Source organism: Mus pahari, chromosome 16, assembly GCF_900095145.1.
Source record: "Mus pahari chromosome 16, PAHARI_EIJ_v1.1, whole genome shotgun sequence".
NCBI lineage: Eukaryota > Metazoa > Chordata > Mammalia > Rodentia > Muridae > Mus > Mus pahari.
This window is the reverse complement of record NC_034605.1, coordinates 9,459,280-9,479,246: the sequence shown is the minus strand read 5'-3', so window position 1 is coordinate 9,479,246 and position 19,967 is coordinate 9,459,280. Positions and strand designations below refer to the sequence as shown.

Genomic DNA, 19,967 nt, shown 5'->3' with positions numbered 1-19,967 from the left:
TTAGCTACATACTGTGAAAACACCTGGGCTGCGGGATGCCCTGGGTGTAAGATGCTTGAGTTTTCTCAACTTGGTCCCTGACAAGAAATGACATTTTTCATTATTTCTTTTTATTTTTAAGATTATAGTGTAATATGATTACATCATTTCCCTTCCCCCGCCCCCCTCCTGCCCTCTCTTATAGTCCTCATTGTTCTTTTTCAGGTTCATGACTTTTCAAAAAAAATTTTTGGTGTTATTTTTGAGAACATATTTTTTTTCTCAGATCTCATATTCTGATTACCTTCTCAGGTGGCAGATGAGAGAGTCACTAACCTCTAAATATAAGGATAAGAGCCAATTTAATTCTATTTATAAGAACGTAAATTCTATTTACGTTCTTATCTAGGGCCTTCTGTTCACGGGTTCATGACCCCAGTAAGGATACTAGGTATGGGATCTGTCTTGGGGAGTAGGTTTACATCCAAAAAGTAATTAGTCACTCCCATGATTCCATGCCACCATTGTAGCAGTGAGCATATATTGTTAAGACCAGTCACTACTGAAGCTTGCAGGGTTCACAGATAGATAAAATTGGTAGTTAATTTTCTGGTAGTGATCTTAAATTGTTTTATTATTATTATTGTTATTAGTTATTTTCTTTATTTACATTTCAAATTTTATCCCCTTTCCTCATTTCCCCTCCGAACCCCCACTCCATCCAATCTCCCCTCCCCCTGCTCCCCAATCCACCTACTCCCACTTCCCTGTCCTGGAATTCCCCTACACTGGGGCATCCTTGGCCTTCACAAGGCCAAGGGCCTCTCCTCTCATTGATGTCCTACAAAGCCATCCTCTGCTACATATGCAGCTGAAGCCTTGAGTCCCTCCATGAATATTCTTTGGTTGGTGGTTTAGTCCCTGAGAGCTTTGGGGGTACTGGTTAGTTCATATTGTTGTTCCTTCTCTGGGCCTTCAAACTCCTTCAGCTCCTTGGGTCCTTTCTCTAGCTCCTCCATTGAATACCCTTCTTGATTTAATAAAACAAAAACAAAAAACAAACAAAAAAAAAACCTTTAACTTTAGAATTGTATGGAACTTCAAGGATAAGAACAAGCAGTTTTATATATTCAACTGGTAAATTTTCACTTTTTAGCTTCTAAAGTGCCTGATAAAATATGGAAATATTTTCATACTGACTCTATTGCTTCCCTCTCTCTTATCCAGGGCTGTTCTAATCACACAGATGCTGCTCCTGAAGCCGGAAAGCACATTTGAAAGAGCTCTAGCTATGTCCCTCTGAGGCTCTTCCGTTAGGGCAGGCAACATCTCTTTACCTGGTCCTTGTTTGTGAACTATTATGATTATACTTGTCTAGTAAAACCTTGAACATTATTTCATAAAAGAATCTTTGCAGTTATTTTATTCTTCTTACCTTCAAAATTAATGTATGAAGTAAAAGCTAATTTTAATTAGTGAATAACAAATAATATAATATGTTTGGTTCACAATTTTTATCTTTTAACCAAACTTGGTGGGCAAAACAATAATTTTAAATTTTGCTTTATACATAATTTTCCTAAAAATCATGAATTTTAATGTAAAATCTGACAACTACTTAAATTTTCTTTTTAGATGTAGATAATTTCTTATGCATAAATCTGTATTTTTGAGTATTCATTTTCATTGTGCATTTTTATTTCTGATATGTATAGCATTTAACTGCTTAGAAAAAGATTAACAGAGTCTACTAGCCACCTTTTTTTTTTTTTTTTTTTTTTTTTTTAGATTAGAGCCTACTGTTTTCTGGGAATTGATATCTCTCATCAATGTGTTTATTGAGTTATAAAAACTCAGTAAAACTTGGTTACTCCATTACTCCAAGCAGAACTAACTGAAAACATGGGGAGGGATTGAGTCTAGACTCAATTGTACAGAGCTCTAAATACTATTTGTTTCTGTTTCTTTAGCATCTCAAGAAAAAGTCTATGGATTCCACCAAAATAGCTATAGATGTTGGGTTTCGCCATATTGACTGTTCTCACTTGTACCAGAATGAAGAAGAGATAGGCCAGGCCATTCTAAGCAAGATTGAAGATGGCACTGTAAAAAGGGAAGATATATTCTATACTTCGAAGGTATGTTCTATACACACTCTGTGTTTTTTACAAATTAATGAAAACCTGTAGTTGGTGACTTGTACTTATTGGCCATCTTTTGTTTATGCATATTCACACTTTGCATTCAGTATTGAACATGGTTGGGGATGATGGCATCTCATCATTGCTATATTTAAATTCATAAGTTTAATGTAAAGTCCAGTTGTTTTTCCGAGGTTCAAGTGAGAGTACTATGATTTAGATGTTATCAGGGAGGACTCTGTTGTGATGACACATTCCATTGTATGCTAAATTATTTTTTAAAACGTATAATTATGAATACCAATCATCATATAGATAAGACAGAATACTATAAGAGAACCCATATGTGTGAAATTAAGAAATAGCTAAACTATCTAGTACTGTGTCTACAATCTATTAAAATATTGAAAAAGTTTCTCTTTAGTTATGTAAAGGGCTATTTAATTGTTCTCATTGAGTTCAGTGGATGAGAGAATTAAAATACTAAACCATTTTCTAATACATAATTCCAGTATGAATTGATAATGTATTTATGTCTTGAGAAATTTCCTTCCATTTTTGTCATATTTACTAATGATAACCATGTATATGAGAGTTAATATTATAAGACACCATTATAAGATAGATATTCAGGGAAAAATGAGTATATTTCTTGTGGTCAGTTTTTAAGTACTTGAAATTTCTCAATACCAGGTGACAGAAAGCCACTGAGTATGGTAACTTATTAATCCTGCACAATTTCCATTATCCATCCTCTGCAGCTTTGGTCAACTTCCCATCGTCCAGAGTTAGTCAGACCCAGCTTGGAAAATTCATTGAGGAAACTTAATTTGGACTATGTAGACCTCTATCTCATTCATTTCCCAGTGTCTCTGAAGGTAGGCAATTTGTAATGTCTAACTATCTAACTTCATCTATCAACATGACCCTCATTTTGTAAGCAGATGGATTTAGTTTCTAAAAGTGTATAGAATCTCAGTGTGTTTGCATGAGTTATAAAAGAACAATGTGTGGCTGCAGAAATGATGGAAGAAAAGAACTGATTCCTACAGGATGTCCTCTGATCAGACACACACACACACACACACACACACACACATGATAAATAAAATGCAAAAAAAAAATTTTATAAAACACTACTCAGGATAACATGTAAAAAAGTTTACCACATCATGTAAATGAGCAAAGCTAAGGATATATTCACTACTAGAAGTATTCTTTGGGAATATCTCTACTTATCCATACCTTGCTTCTTCTATATTATTAGAGGTTTGGTCAGTTTTTGTTTCTGACACTTCTGTTGATGGTAAATCTGGCCTTGATGGCTTCCTAAATGTTCCAACATCAAAGTTCATCTTGCAAGAAATGATTAATTTTTTCTTCCTCTGAACTTCCTATCACTCATGCATGCAAGATATCTAAGGGATCAATCAGAACCCTGTTTGTTTATGCTGTGTCAAGATTACGACACACATTTGCCTGAAATCAATACCATGTCACTAGTGACTTTCTCAGAGAAAGATCAGCATTATAACAGGGAAGTGGATTAAAAGTAACATGAGCCAACTGGTACACTCCCCATGACATGGAATTGTATTTTTTTATGATCACATAAAGCATATAAAAATGGAAAGAACTGTTGATGAAAAACATCGCTTACAATTCTGCACAAAAAACACTGTTTAACACGTGAAAGGACATTTCATCTATATTAGGAATTTAATTCCTAGCCATAAACTTGTGTGGGAGCCTAACTACAGGAGGAAGTGCTAACATTTCTCTAATGACTGCTACTATTCCAGCCAGGGGATGAGCTTTTACCTCAAGATGAGCATGGAAACTTAATACTTGACACAGTGGATATCTGTGACACATGGGAGGTGAGTGACTATAATAAATGCCACAGAGAAAATAAAAAGACAACCAGAGAATGTTATAGTTGAGACTCAGAGAACATCTCAGGGGAGGGCAGGAAGAATGTAAAAGCCACAAGAAAGAAGCCCTGTGAAATGCTGTTTTCTGGGCATGATATAGGCAGTGCAGTCATGGTCTCTAACTAGGTGTGCCCCATCCCCTTTAAGTAGGCCTGTACAAGATTGAACCTGTCATCATGGAGGGACCAATGGAGACCCTATCTCTCTGGGCTGAACTACTGACTATTGATGATAAATTCTGGGAAAGGGGCAGTTATTGTCTTCAGCTGGTATCCATCTGTTCAGGAACCCACCAGGAACCAATAGATATTTCCAAATCCAAGTCATATAGATGATCCTGGTTAAATTTTGAGGACCTCAGAACAGAAGAATATAAATGTGAAAATGAGGTTTGGAGGGAAAAGGGACAGGTAATAGATATGGGAGACAGATTAGAGTGAGTGAGGGTTACAGTAATCTGAACACACTATATAGTACATGTATGACATTGTCAAGGAACCAACTCTATGAATGTTACTGAAAAAAAGTAGAGAGAAATCTAGGTCACACAACTCCACATGTAAGAAAGAGATGAGTGCCCTTTACTATAAATATCTTTCTTGTGACTCTTCTGCTTAAATAATAATGGAATGCAGTGCAGAACAATGTTTAAGAGGACTGGGGAAGATAACTATAACTGGCATTCCTCCCTACATGACAATCATGATTGCCTAAGGAGAGTGCAGGCAATGTCTATCGCATTATCATTATCTCTTCTGCCATTTCCTTTATTAATCTTCACTTCTTAACATAAATAACCATTAGCTGTATTTTCTTTTCTTAGCATTCTTCTGTCTAGCACCATAGCTGTGCATTTCTGTCACTGGATTCCAATTGCATTCTTCACTAATGTCTCCTTCCCCAGGCCATGGAGAAGTGTAAGGATGCAGGGCTTGCCAAGTCCATCGGGGTGTCTAACTTTAACCGCAGGCAGCTGGAGATGATCCTGAACAAGCCGGGGCTCAAGTACAAGCCGGTGTGCAACCAGGTGAGGCACTGACGGGTGTCTGTGTGTCCTCCCTACATGTTCATCTTTCTTTTATGTCTTTCTTTTAAGGTGGCTAAGAGCAGAGCCTTCATCCAGGGTTCTGAGAGGGCTCATAATTGTGTCTTTGCTTAGTAAAGCAAAACAATGATGATTGGCAGACCACACTATGAAGTAATTTAGAGAAGACAAGACTAACATTTGGGGAGGAAGCTATTAGTCACTCTTCAGAAGGAAGGCACATTTAGTCCTGGGTTCTTAAGAATGAGGAGACGCTGAACCAGGAACAGTGGAGAGAGTATGGCAATACTGGTAGCAAACGAAATCCAGACTCAGGAAATTGTAGTAACATGTAGAGTTAAGGCAGTGCCTGAGACATCTATTGTGTGCCGATTGTATGATCTGAGATACTTTTCATAACTTTCATATAAGAAATATGTTCTTGGTTGAAAAAAAATGTGACCTATATATTCATGTATTAGGTACATAATGACATACTGTTTTCAAATATAAATGTCGAAGAAACAACAAAGAAGTAATAGTTTTACACTGGTTTTATAATGAACCACATTCAAACTTTTAGAACATTTGGAGAAATGATACAAAATATCAGTGAGTCTAAATTAGTAGTTCTCAACCTTTCTAATGCTGTGGCCCTTTAGTACAGTTCTTTATGTTGTGGTAAACTTCAACCATAAAATTATTATTGTTGATACTTCATAACTGCAATTTTGCTACTATTATCATTTGTAATGTAAATATCTGATATGTAGGATATCTGAAATGCGGCCCTTGTAAAGGGGTAATTTGACACTCCCACAGAGGGATCGTGACCCACAGGTTGAGAACCACTGGTCTAAAAATGATTGATTTATCATGTTTTATAATGTAGGCAAGTGCATGTGTCCATATATGCACACGTTTAATATTTTGCTGAACCCATTGAAAGTAAATTATAGCAATAACTATTCACTCCAACATACTACAGAACACCACAAATTAACTGCTCTCATCCATAATTGAACCTACAGTATTAGATCAAAAGAAGTTAAAAATTAAAAGTGGTTCCAAGTTTAACTGACAGCAGCTGGAGATAATCACAAATAAGCCAGAACTCAAACAATCTAACAACTAGTGACATCAGATTTGATGGTTTTGTAAAACTAAATCTAGTCAAATCTCTTCTTTGTAATGGTAAGATTTCTTTCTTTCCCCTTTATCTAAGGTATGTATTTTCTCACATTTTTCCTGATTGTGTTTTCCCCTTCCTCTATTCCTCCAAGTTCCTCCCTCCTCCCCCTCCCATCCGGATCGATCCCTACTCGATCTTTCATTCGAAAACAAACAAGGCTTCTAAGAGATAGTAATAAAATAAAAATAGGATGGAACAACAACAAACAAATAGAAAAAAAAAAAACAAGCAAACAGAAGGATCACATACCAAGAAAAGGCAAAAGAAGCAAATAGAAATACAGAGAACCACTTATTCACACACTCAGAAATCCCTCAAAAAGACACTAAACTGGAATCCATTATACATGCAAAGGACCTGTGGGATATATATTTTATTTATAGATAAAAATATAGATAGGTGATTAATGATAGATAGATAGACAGGCAGATAGATAGATGATAGATAGATGGATAGATAGATAGATTATAAGACAATGATTCTACAAAGATGAAATTGAATTTGCTTTCTTTTGGCCATCTACTACTGTACATGCAGCTTTCCCTTAAGAGAAGTTTGTTTCCCCAATAAGACACCCTCAGAGGAAACCAAATTCTCATTTGCAAGTGGTTATCAATCGAAGAGAGCTTCTGTGTTAGGGATGGGAGCATGTGTCCACTTCTCTTTTCTGCTCTAGGACCCAGTCTGCTGCAGACCTGCACAGGCCCTTTGCATACTGCTTCAGTCTTTGAGTTCATTTGTGTATTGATCCTGTTGATCTAGTGAGCCCTGTTTTCTCAGCGGACTCCATCCCAACTGGTTCCTGTGCTCTTTCCACCCCCTCTTCCAAAAGGTCCCCCTGAGCCCTGTGTCAAGGAATTTAATGGAGGCATCCCCTATAGTGCTGGGTGTCCTAAGGTTTCTCACTCTCTGTAAAATGGGTCTCTGTATTTGGTCACATTTACTGCAGGAGAAAGCTACTACTCTACTGGTGGGTGAGCAAGGCACTGATCAATGAGTGTAGCAGAATATTGTTAGAAGTCATTTTATTGCTATGATCTTTTAGTAGAACTTTTAGTAGATCTTTTAGTAGATCTTTTAGTAGTATTTGGCTTTAACTTAGGCCAGTGGCCCATCTAGTCTTAGGTTCTGGACCAGTCAGATAATGTCTGGTTATGAGTTCCATCTCTCTGAATAGACCTTAAGACAAATCAGACATTGGCTGGTTACTGTCACAAGCTTTATGCCTCCATTGCATTAGCATATCTTGCAGGCAGGCCACCACTGTAAAGCAAAGGGATTGCACCTGGGCTGGTGTTTGTATTTTTCCTTTGGTAGCATGCAGGGTACCTTCCTGTACCAAAGATTCTTGAACATAGGAATAAAGCCTCTGTCTAGGCACCAACATAACTTCTCCATGTTCAACGAGTTGGGTAGGTGCTGCCCTCAGCAGTGAGGGCATATGGTCAGTTTGTGAACAGCAACCTACAGTGTTGGCTACAGCCTGGGTTGTTTGAGGATTCCCATGGGACCCCTTTGGCTGACAATTCAGTTAGATGTATCTCAATCCCAGTAGTGGGAGCTTCATGGCTGACAAGAGATAGCCAGTTAGGACTCTGTCTCTAGCCCCCCCCCCATTGTTTGGTGATTTCATTTAGATCACCTTTATATGTGTACATATTTTAGGAAGCATCTACTGTATTAGATTTATCTTCTACCATTCCAATGGCCCTTAGTTTTAGCTGTCTCTCCCTGTATCTGCTCCTTCATCACCCTTTCCTCTCTGCCCTCCCATTCCAGTCCTCTCCACCATTCATCCACAACTATATATTCAATTTCCCTTTCCTTGGGAGGTCTATCTGTCATCTCTATTCCCTTATTCTATATCTAACCTCTGTGGTTCTACAGGCTGTAGTTTGGTTATCATTGACTTAACTAATATCCACATATAAGTGAATACACATCATATTTGTCTTTAAGGGTCTGGGTTACCTACATACCTACACAGGCTCCATCCATTTGCTTGAAATTTTCATGATTTTTTTTTGACAATGTGTAACTTTTTAACTGTATCACATTTTCAACTCTTCAGGGACATCTAGGTTGTTTCCAAATTTTGACTGTTATGTATAGAATAGGACAGTGATGAACACGGATGAGCAAGTATCTCTCTGGTAGGATGAAGGGTCTTTCTGTATAGGCCCAAGAGTGGTGGTATAGCTGGATCTTGACACAGACCAATTTCCATCTTCCTGAGACACTGCCAGTCTGATTTTCAAAGTGCCTGTACACGTTTTGCATCCCATCGGCAATAGATGAGTGCTCCTCTTACTCCACATCCTTGCCAGCACAAACTCCCACTGGTTTCGTTGAGTGTACAAACTCTGACAGGTATAAGATGAAATCTTAAAGCAGTTTTCATTTGCATTTCTCAGATTACTAAAGATATTGAACATTTCTTCAGGTGTTTCTCCGACGTTTACATTTCTTCTCCGGGAAATTCTGTTCAGATCTGTACCCCATTTTTTTTTGTTTCTTTGTGTGGTGTAAATATCTTTTTTAATTAGATATTTTCTTTATTTACATTTCAAATGCTATCCCAAAAGTTCCCTATACCCTCCTCCGCCCTGCCTCCCAACCCACCCACTCCCACTTCCTGGCCCTGGCATTCCCCTATACTGGGGCATATGATCTTGGCAAGACCAAGGGCCTCTCCTCCCATTGATGGCCTACCCCACTTTTTAATTGGGTGGCTTTCTTGATATCTAAGTTTTGAGTCTGACTTTGTTAACTGTATGTATGTACACTGAACACTCTGCATCAGACAACCAGTAAGGGGGCTCATCCCAGGGAGGCTAACCCTTCTCCCAGCGTCTTTAGTTGCCTGTGTTGATGTAGGACTGTGGCCTGTGAAATTTTCCCCCTTAGATGTTACCAATTCTATTGATACTGCTATTCATTTTCTTACATGATATATCAGTGTAAAGAGAATTTGAGTATAAAGATCAAACAAGCTTACACACTATAAGATAAGCTGCACTTTGATTTCTTTCCTTTAATTATTAAGAAAGGAGTTACTATAATAACCATCATTAGAGGGCAATACTTTTGTGTTCTCTGTCTCTCTGTCTGTCTCTGTCTGTCTGTCTCTCTGTCTCTCTGTCTCCCTCTCTCTCTCTCCTTCTCTCTCTGTCTCTGTGTGTGTGTGTGTCCCTCCCTCTCTCCTTCCCAGTACTTGCAGTTATTTTAATTATTCTTCTTTTGGTATAGAAATCAACTCAATATCACTGGCAAAAATTTTAGCAATCTTCTTCAGACTTTACTTCGATTGAATATTCAATCAAATCCTCGATTTAGTCTACTATTCATTGTTCAAACCTCTGTGACTTCATTCTCCTTCCACATGGAACGACATGGGACTTGTTATGTCTGCTGTAGTAGAAATTGGTACTAAGCATCCGAGACCTGGTCCATAGGGCTACCGAATCTCGAGAATGCTATTTATTTTATTTTTACTTCCCAAGAGAGATGTTTCATTTACTTGAAAAAAAATCATGATGTAGTACTGATACTTTCTAGATTTCACATTAATATTGGTTACTTTTATTCAGCTTCCTTCCCTTTAAAAGAGGAATCTCTTTGTCATCAGTATGAGATTTTATATACTTTGATACCTCTCTATTCTCTTTATGTACAGGTAGAATGCCATCTTTATCTCAACCAGAGCAAGCTGCTGGCCTACTGCAAGATGAATGACATCGTTCTGGTTGCCTATGGTGCCCTGGGAACTCAAAGATACAAATACTGGTAATAACAACAGCAGAATTCATCTCTTAGTCACTGTTGTTAACATATTCTTAGTTTTACAATAGTCAGGTTTCTGGAATTCACTTGTGGTCAAAGTTGGGAGGTGGGTATTTTTGAGAGGTCCCAGAGGATGATCAGCTGCTAGTCCACTGACTGCATTTGAGAATTCCTGGACTCTTGTAGCCATTTTCATCTGTGCTCAATTGTGGCACACACACACACACATAATACAATTTCTGGAATTCGTCTTTCCTTCCAGTACAAATGAGGATACCCCATTTCTCTTGGATGATCCAGTTCTTTGCGCCATGGCAAAGAAGTACAAGCGGACTCCAGCCCTGATTGCCCTTCGCTACCAGCTGGACCGTGGGATTGTGGCCCTAGCCAAGAGTTTCAATGAGGAGAGAATCAGAGAGAACATGCAGGTGATGAAGAGATGGGGCACCAGGACTATTATTATTATTATTATTATTATTATTATTCATTCATTCATTCACTTTACATCCCAATATCAGTCCCCCTCTCCTCCCAGTACCTCCTCATGCAGATCCTCCCTGCCCTGCCCCCTCTCCCCACCTACTGCCACCCCAGGTGCAGCACATCAAGTCACAGCAGGTCTAGGCTCATCCTCTCCCATTGAGCACACCAGGACTCTTAAGCTGCATCTTTCCTGTTTCCCACATCCTTCCTTTTTATTTTCAGAATTTTCACATGTGCAAAAATCTTATAAATTAAGTGGTATATCTCTTACCTAAATATGTGAGCTTTAAAATGTATATTTTTGTTATTTCTCTATAACACTATTTTGATGTAGCACCAATGAATTATGGGCCCATGTGTTATTATTGGTACCAGTTAGTTATCATCATCTTCATGATAAAACTGGTTGGAAATGAGAGCCCTCTTCAAGCCAGTTTCTGAGTCCTTTGACCAGGAATGAGTAATAATTGGTTAATTACTATTTTAAATAATATGAAAAATTACTTATTTTCTCATCCTAACTTCATGTATGGGATATACAAATTCAACTGTATCCGTGAAAATTCCTGGAGTACATTTTCAAAACTATCTCTACATTATCATATTCATGACATCATCTCTTTTGAATTACATCAGCTTCATGTCTTCTTTCGTCTATAGTATTACAATATTGTGTATGATGATATTTTCTACTTAATTCTCAATCTGGTCTAAAAGACTCACTTGAATATTTTGCTTGATGACTTTAAGAATTGGGGAGAACTTCACAGATATTTTAATTATTGTCTCTGAAAAAGATTGACATATATTTTTCATAAATAAATATTTAAAATAACATTTCTTCTGTAACAGGTCTTTGATTTCCAATTGGCTTCAGATGACATGGAAATTTTAGATGGCCTGGACAGAAATCTTCGGTACTTTCCTGCTGATATGTAAGAAACTTTTTTATAATTTTGATGGTTCTATCCTTATTCTGTAAGGAGAGTATTTTAATAGCATGTCTGTCAGAAGTGACCTCAATATGAGGACATCAAAGACCAGTGAGTAGAGGAGAGACAGATTTGTAGAATGCTCTTTCTAGACTCTGTCAGAGTTTTGCTCTTAAGCACAGCAAATAGGGTGGCATATACAGCATCACATTGATCTGATGTGCTTGCTCCTCCTGTGTCCATTGCCCTGGGTCAATCAGCACCATTGATGAGTCTTTATTCTTCCTGCAGGTCTTGCGATTCTATGTGTATCCTGTGGGTATACAACCTGCACATTTCAATGTCACATGTTTGAACATTGTAATGATCAGTTTTAAAAATTCATTCCATTCCTTATCAGACCAAGGACAAGGCCACCATCCCTGAGGTGTTTGGTCAACAGCTCTCACCCCTCTCCATATGGAATCACTTATTGACTCCTATGAACCTAACGGCTGGACAATATCAACCCTCTTATTTTCTTTGCACTGTATGTGTATTCATGACCCAGACAACTATTTTCTCAAGAATATCAGGACTGCTGTGGTAAACAGGACACCTGGCATTGATGTTCTGCAGCTTGGAGATCTGAAAGCAGAGTCTAAAGATGTGGGAGTGGAAAGGCATTTACAAATAGTGTGCAGCCAAATGCCTGCCTGCCAGAGACACGTTTTAATTAGCATGCAAAGTAACGGGTTTCCTTATGGCATTTTCACATAAGCTTAGTTCTGACTGAACCTCTCCCACACACACTCCATTTTCCATTTCCCTGGCCACCTTCCCCACTTGTTCCTTTCCTCTTCCAGTTCCTCTTTCTTGTCAAGTATGTGTTTTCACACACCCCCACCTTCCCTTCTTAAAGTTTCTTCTCCACACTCACCAGCCTCTCTAGCTTTCTGACTCCTGCCTACAACCACTCTCACTTCAATACATACATATGTAAGTTAGTATCTAGAATCCACATATGAAAGAGAATATGCATTAACTGTCTTTCTAGAACTGGGATGCATCACTTACTGTAGTACTTTGCATGTTCACCCATTTTTCTTTCATAATTCATAACTTTATTCTTTACATTTGAATTGAATTACATTGTACAAATGTACATACATTTTTATCACGCATTCATCTGTTGATGGACACCTATACCTGTACTGGAAAAATTTATAACCAATGAAAGATCATAACTCTCCTCCATGCTATCTTCAAGTCTACAGGGTTTGCAAAAAGATATATAATGTAAAAGAGGTTAAGCAGGAAATGTCTTCTCCTTGTGATAAAATTAATCATCATTAATTCAAATTAAGCATTATAATATATGGAATGTACTAAACGCACAACTGCATGTGATCCAAAGTCGTTAGGTGGGTTATTACCTATATTAGCAAAATACTGCTAATGTTCTAATAGTATAGAGGAAAATAACGAAGTAAGCACACCTTACTTCAAAGAGATGAAAATAATGGCAAGCAATCCATGACTTTTACTCCTATTAAAATGATAAATCATTTTATCAGTTTTATGTTACATCATTAGTTTCATATAGTAACTAATGTCCAAGGAACTTTAGTCTCATGAATGACATCCTTGCTAGGTGTAAATCTGTGTCATAAGTAGCCAGTGAATAATTAATGAATTTAAAAAAAAATGACACTAAGCTGCAATCAGTTTCTTTTATTACCTAAAAGTATTTTTAACTTTCTATTATTTTTTTAATTTGATGTGCATTTAATATGATATGCATAATATGCAAGTAAAGGTCACAGGACAACTTGCAGAAGTTGATTCTGTACTGCCACCACACGGGTCCTAGGGATATAGCTCAAGTCACCCTGGATGGCAGCAAGCATTGTTACCGTTTGAGTCATCTCACAGCCCCTCAAAGGTATTCATTATTGTCAAATACATTACTAGACTTACCCAATTCAAAACAAGGCAAAAAACAGTTTCTGCTTCATTGAAAATTTACAGTAAAATTCTCTTTGTTTTGCAGAAAGATGTATATCTTTGATTGATTGTCTCTGGACTCTCTATGTGTTAAGTTCCAAGGAAAATATAATTTGAACAGCTCACTTGTTCTTCCTCAGATCTATTATAAAGGACTGTTTTAAAAAATAAGACCAGAGGTCATCTGAATTTATCGGAAAACAGTTTTCAATTCCCACCTCAGTGGCATCTTTGTAGAAATCATATACTATATAATCAGTCACCAGAAACATTGTGCATTGTTCTTTCTTACTTCAGGTTTAAGGCTCATCCTAACTTTCCATTCTTCGATGAATATTAAGATGGAGGCCCTTGCCATGAGTTCTGTTAGAAGATCTTTTGTGTGATGCTGGACTCTCAGATGCCAATAATTCAACACACTGCCTCCAATCCATACTGCTTAGCAACTCACCCCCTGTTATTTCAATAAATTTTGCTTCTTTTCTGTAAATAAAGAAAGATATTTTGCTTCAACCTCACCTACTCCTGTGTATGATTTGAATGTTTTACCTCCTTCTGCCTCATTAAGAACTCAAACTTATTTATCTGGAAATGTATGTGCAGTGTTTGAGAGATAATAGCCATTCTATTGACATTTCTAGGTTAGGTACAGAGAGAGTTCTCACCTTTTATGGAAGCAGCAATTAGAAGGGGTTTTATCCGTCCATGTCTCTCCTGGTGTTCAAAGAACAAGGAAATACACCACATGTGGTCTAGCGTGCAAGACACACCTGAGAAGAGCAGCCCCAGAAGCTCAAGGAGTAGAGGCCCAAGAAACTGTGATTGCAGCTCCTATATGAGGCTTTAAGGAAGCCAAGAGGGGAGTCAGTCTGCAAAGATCTTGAGGTCTTTAGGATGTAAACAGAACCAAACTCTAGTGTATCCAACCCATACAAAGTTATAAATGTTGCCCTCCTCTAGAGACAACTCAAGGAATTCCCTTGCTTCTTCTAAGATACTTTAAAAGGCCTATCATTTAAAAGTGCTTTGTTAATGATCTTGTGGCATGTGTATATGTATAGTTGTGTGTGTGTGTGTGTGTGTGTGTGTGTGTATATTTCATTATAAACAAAGTTGTCATGAAGGATCTATCTGCAGGAGTTAGTGGATTTATTCATTCTGTTTGGATTACATAGTCTTTACTCATACCACACCAGAGGATTAGATAATGACATAGCACACATCTTATCAGAAACTTAATTTATACTGTCTAGATCAAAGTCCTGCAGTCATAAATAAGCCTACCTAGTAATCTGAATTGATTTTACTCCTAGCCAAAACATCCAATGATGGCTGTGCTCTTTTATATTGGTTAATCTTTTCTAAAGATAATCCTGGCCATAAAGATACCCAAGCTCTGGATAACTGGAAAAGACACAGAGGTGACCCATGGTGACATTTTCTAGCCAAAATAGCCATTTATAAGGATGTCTTTTGTAATGAAACACAGCACTGATGGCTTTCTCAAAGAAGAGATCCACTACAAGATGCATTAGTCTAGATGGTGAATTAATTATATTTTTCTCACTGCATCACACATCAGATTCCAATGATGTGATCAGACTATCACCAGACGGTTCTGTCCTACTCTATGTGACTTGCCTATGAGGACTCGGTAATTAAGGGCTTGCTAAGTCTATAACAGTTCTGTGTGCTGCATATATTATAGTTTCTCATCACAACCCCTGAGCTTTATGAGTTTGTGTCTCTGAATAAGGTATACAATGGAATTTTTGACTTGCTTGATCACACTACAGATATATGTTTAATGGAATACACACCATCTCTTTAAGTAAACACTTATTATATAAATGACAATCAAGCAAACAGTCCCATAAATAGATATTACTCCTAACTCTGGCCTTGACACTATTAAGTTCTAAATTTCAAGGACATTTACATAGCATCATATGTTCCCTTAAAGTTTCAAGAAATATTCTTTAAAGTTTCTATGTTCACAATGATGTTATCAATGTGTAACACACTCACTTCCTCCCACTCCCATTTTAAAAGTCATTCTATCTTCTTCTTACAGAACAGATTATATATCTGAGGACAGATGACATTCTATGCTCCAATGTTAACACACTGTTGGAAAGGAATCCCAGTGGACCTTTATGGGACCCCATGCAAAGACATAACTCCACTTGGCTGGCCCTAGTATCTTTGCAAGTGACCACATGGTTAAGAAGCTTTAAGGCCCACCTCTTCTGAGAAATTGAAGGAAATTTTAAAAATTGCATCTAGGAGAAATCCAGAACAAAGATGAGAAATTTCATTTGGTAAATGTCAATCATATCAGAAAGTAATCAGGAAAGAAATTCTTATACTTTTTCTAGAACACCTCCAAACTACACCTCTATATTCATGGGGGCTCCTGCGCTTATGTATCAGGTATTACACCTTGCCCTGGGTTAATACAGCTCCATAGAAGAGAGGCTACAAAAACAAGAGGGAGTGTGTCAAACGTTTTCAAATTTAAAACAGCAAACATATAAATGTGACAAAGAATAAGTATGCCATATATTCTTACGTTTGTCAAATGATATAAACATATGATATGATGTCAAACAATGATATAAAAGGCATTCCTTATTCCCAATGGGATTAGGACAATACAGGAAACTTACAGTCCAATAACAAGTACAAAGTTATTAAGTTCTTCAAGTGATACAGAAAAAACAAACCATTGACTTCTGATAGTCAAAGACCAAATGTCTCAAGATAAAACCATCCCAAGAACACTTAGTTTTTGACTTGCCACAGAACAAACAGAAGTGTTTTCAAATAGAAAGACCCTCCTGCTCTGTGTGTCTTAATGACATGAGTAATATCACCTACCTAATCAAAGATAATTAAAGAAGCCTTCACATGAACAACAATATCAACCAAACAGAACCCAGAGCTCCCAGGGACTAAACCACCAACTAAAGAGTCCACATGGAGAGATCCATGGCTCCAGCTGCAGGTGTAGCAGAGGATGCCTTATCTGTCATCAAAGGGAGGCAAGGCCCTTGGTCCTGTGAAGGCTTGATGTCCCAGTGTAGGGGAATGCTGGGATGGTGAGGCAGGAGAGGGTCAGGGGTTGGGGGTGGGGTTGGGGAGCACCCTCATAGAAGCAGGGAGAAGGGAGATGGGATAGAGGGTTTGTGAAGGGAAAACCAGGAAAGAGGATAACATTTGAAATGTAAATAAATAAAATATCCATTAAAAAAAAAAGAAGCCGTCATATAACTGTACCTAAATCTGCATTTCCACAGTCACATTATTCAGAACATGGACACTTTTCAATACATAAAGAATTTGTTCGTGGGTTTCTGCCCATCAAACTGGGCACCTTGCTGAACTTTTTTATTTAATCTTTTTTTTTTTTTGATATTTTCTTTATTTACATTTCAAATGCTATCCTGAAAGTTCCCCATACTCCCCCGCCCCTGCTCCCCTACCCACCCACTCCCACTTCTTGGCCCTGGCCTTCCCTTGTGCTGGGTCATATAAAGTTTGCAAGACTAGCCGGGCGTGGTGGCACACGCCTTTAATCCCAGCTCTTGGGAGGCAGAGGCAGGTGGATTTCTGAGTTCAAGGCCAGCCTGGTCTACAGGACAGCCAAGGTTACACAGAGAAACCCTGTCTCAAAACAACAACAACAACAAAAAAGTTTGCAAGACCAAGGGGACTCTCTTCCCAATGATGGCTGATTAGGCCATCTTCTGCTACATATGCAGCTAGAGACATGAGCTCATGGGGTACTGGTTAGTTCATATTATTGTTCCACCAACAGGGTTGCATCCCCCTTCAGCTCCTTGGGTACTTTCTCTAGCTCCTCCATTGGGGGCCCTGTGCTCCATCAATAGCTGACTGTCTTGCTGGACTTTTTGATGAAAGACATCATTGTTACTATTTTTATACTACATCTATAGTATGCTTCATTTAAATGTGATGGATATGTATAGAACTTGATCTTGCTCTATGCATTATAAGTGTTCTTTCCACATAGATCTCAGCTCTAGGCTCTCCTTGATCTATAATTATTTCCCAGTTTTTGTTTGTTTGTTTGTTTTGTTTTGTTTGTTTTGTTTTGTTTTGTTGTTTTTTCCGAGACAGGGTTTCTCTGTATAGTCCTGGCTGTCCTGGAACTAACTTTGTAGACCAGGCTGGCCTCGAACTCAGAAATCCACCTGTCTCTGCCTCCCAGTTATACTAATTGCCAATAATGGTGCTGACCTCCACAGAGTGGGTTGTATTAACCACCACGGTGTTCACCTTTATGTAGCAAATCTGTGACATTTACAAAACAGACCCTTTTCTCACATAAACCCTGATTTGCCTAGAAATATCTGGAAACTTTGGACATCTCCAGACCACACCCTGTAAGAAGAGTGAACATGAAATTTCCAGGGCTGACACATTCACTCGTAGCTAACCAGTATTAAGATCACTGACCTGAGTTATTTGTTTCCTCCAGTAGAGAAACAGTATTGATGCTTGCCTACAATGTGAGATTTCTACCGCCACCTAGTGGCTTACCCATACTTCCTACAATGGTGCTGTTCTGTTCTCAAGGACCTGTGCCCATACAACAATCCTTCTAATGTCCCTCAGTCATTCTGAGTTGTGGGGAAGCTTTGGGGCCTTTACTCTCATAAATTCATGCCTGCTGTAGACAGCTATATCCAAAATGCAACTTAACCCCCCTCGTTTCAAGCATTCATCCGAACTCAGACAAGCCCCCTGAATTGAGAATGTTCACCACCAATATATTATATTGGCTTTGTAATAAGTTACAAAGTTCAGGGAAACAAATGTCCTATATGTTTTTGTAAGCAAAAAGGATGTTATTGTTTAAATTTGTAACACTATAAGTATCAAAGTGATTTTTACTAATTACTAAACCATCAAGCTTTAAAGGGAAAGAAAGGGAAACAGCAAAAAAGTATCCATAATTTATTAGCTGATGAATCTGGGTAATCAGTATCATTTTATTTAAACTAACCTTTTTTGTAAATTTGAATATTATCAAAGCAAAATGAATTTATCAAAATTGATCAAGTACAATCTGACAGAATAAATAGAAGTGTTTAAATGGACAAAGTAAAAACTTATTGAATAATATCAAAATTTGATATGAAATTTAGCAATGTATACCAAAATCATATTAGAAAGATTAACATTGTAAAAAATAAGCTTAGATCATGTTTCAATACAGTGAGACTGTATTAGGAGAAGATGATTCTACAGTTTATCTAACAAGAGGAAGTCAAGAATTGCCAACATATTTAAGTAAAAAGTAAGAGAGGAAAGTAGTAATACAAGCTTGGTGACATCACTCAGTGGTAGAGAACTTGCTGGCATGTGTGAGACCTTAGTTTGAATCCCCAGTACTAAATTGAAAGTAACAAATCAAACACTGGTTTTTCCAATACGATAGAAAAAGGTAATTGTATTAGTTAAAAGGAAGGTAGACAATTTTATTGCCAGAAACCTTTAAATGTCATTTAAAAGTTATATTTCATTATATTCATCCTTAAAACTCAAAAACTTCTATTGAAATAAAGTCAAGTTGGGAAAAATTATCACTTGTATATAATGTAACAAAACTCACTTTGCTCTCCATTTAAGAAAGACATAAAATACTCATTGACCACAAAGCAAAATCATGAAAAGTATAACTACAATAAGGGAGAAATTTTAGTACACAAAAATATATCATGAAACTAATGAAAATGGGTAACTTGTGGGGAAATAATTTTGAATCTTAAAGGCAAGTATTCAGAACATATAAAGGTGACAGACAAAGTGCAAAGCACGCACCCCCACGCATGCAAATTCTTATATCGGAGGATGCACACTTTTGTAATATGAACTTGCAAGTTTTCCCAATATAAGATGGCATCTCTCGGGCATCCGGTGCCTTTCCCCACCCGAGGAGGGGTGTCTGCCTGGGAGCAGTCCCCAGGCCTGATCCGGCATCCGGTGCCTTTCCCCGCCCGAGAAGGGGTGTTCACACGGGAGCAGTCTCCAGACCTGAACAGGAAGGTGAGCCATCTTTGCTCTAGTGCACTGCCGGGAAGAGTGCGGACTGGGGAAGCCTCACAGCTTCTGGGAAGGATCCCGTGTCTGGTTCCGGTCATCCAGCGCCTTTCCCCACCCGAGGAGGGGTGTTCACCTGGGAGCAGTCCCCAGGCCTGATCCAGCATCTGGCGCCTTTCCCCGCCCGAGAAGGGGTGTTCACACGGGAGCAGTCTCCAGGCCTGAACCAGAAGGTGAGCCATCTTTGCTCCAGTGCACTGCTGGGGAGAGGGCAACTGGAGAAGTGTCACAGCTTTGGGAAGGATCCCATGTCTGGTTCCGGTCATCCAGTGCCTTTCCCACCAGAGGAGGGGTGTCTGCCCGGGAGCAGTCTCCGGGCCTGAACCGGCATCCCGCACCTTTACCGCCTGAGGAGGGGTGTCTGCCCAGGAGCAGTCTCCTGGC

At 38.3% G+C, this 19,967-nt stretch overlaps 1 protein-coding gene across 1 annotated transcript in view; it reads left to right on the top strand.

Moving 5' to 3' along the window:
* LOC110333778 (aldo-keto reductase family 1 member C18) overlaps positions 1–13,964 on the top strand; it is a 17,648-nt gene extending 3,684 nt beyond the window's left edge. Inside the window, exons 2-9 of the mRNA XM_021215484.1 lie at positions 1,950–2,117; positions 2,882–2,998; positions 3,923–4,000; positions 4,959–5,081; positions 9,947–10,056; positions 10,316–10,481; positions 11,389–11,471; positions 13,752–13,964. Coding sequence (XP_021071143.1) covers positions 1,950–2,117; positions 2,882–2,998; positions 3,923–4,000; positions 4,959–5,081; positions 9,947–10,056; positions 10,316–10,481; positions 11,389–11,471; positions 13,752–13,794 — 888 coding nt within the window. The 3' untranslated portion in view covers positions 13,795–13,964. The remainder of the gene's footprint in view (positions 1–1,949; positions 2,118–2,881; positions 2,999–3,922; positions 4,001–4,958; positions 5,082–9,946; positions 10,057–10,315; positions 10,482–11,388; positions 11,472–13,751) is intronic.
* The last annotated feature ends 6,003 nt before the right edge of the window (positions 13,965–19,967 follow it).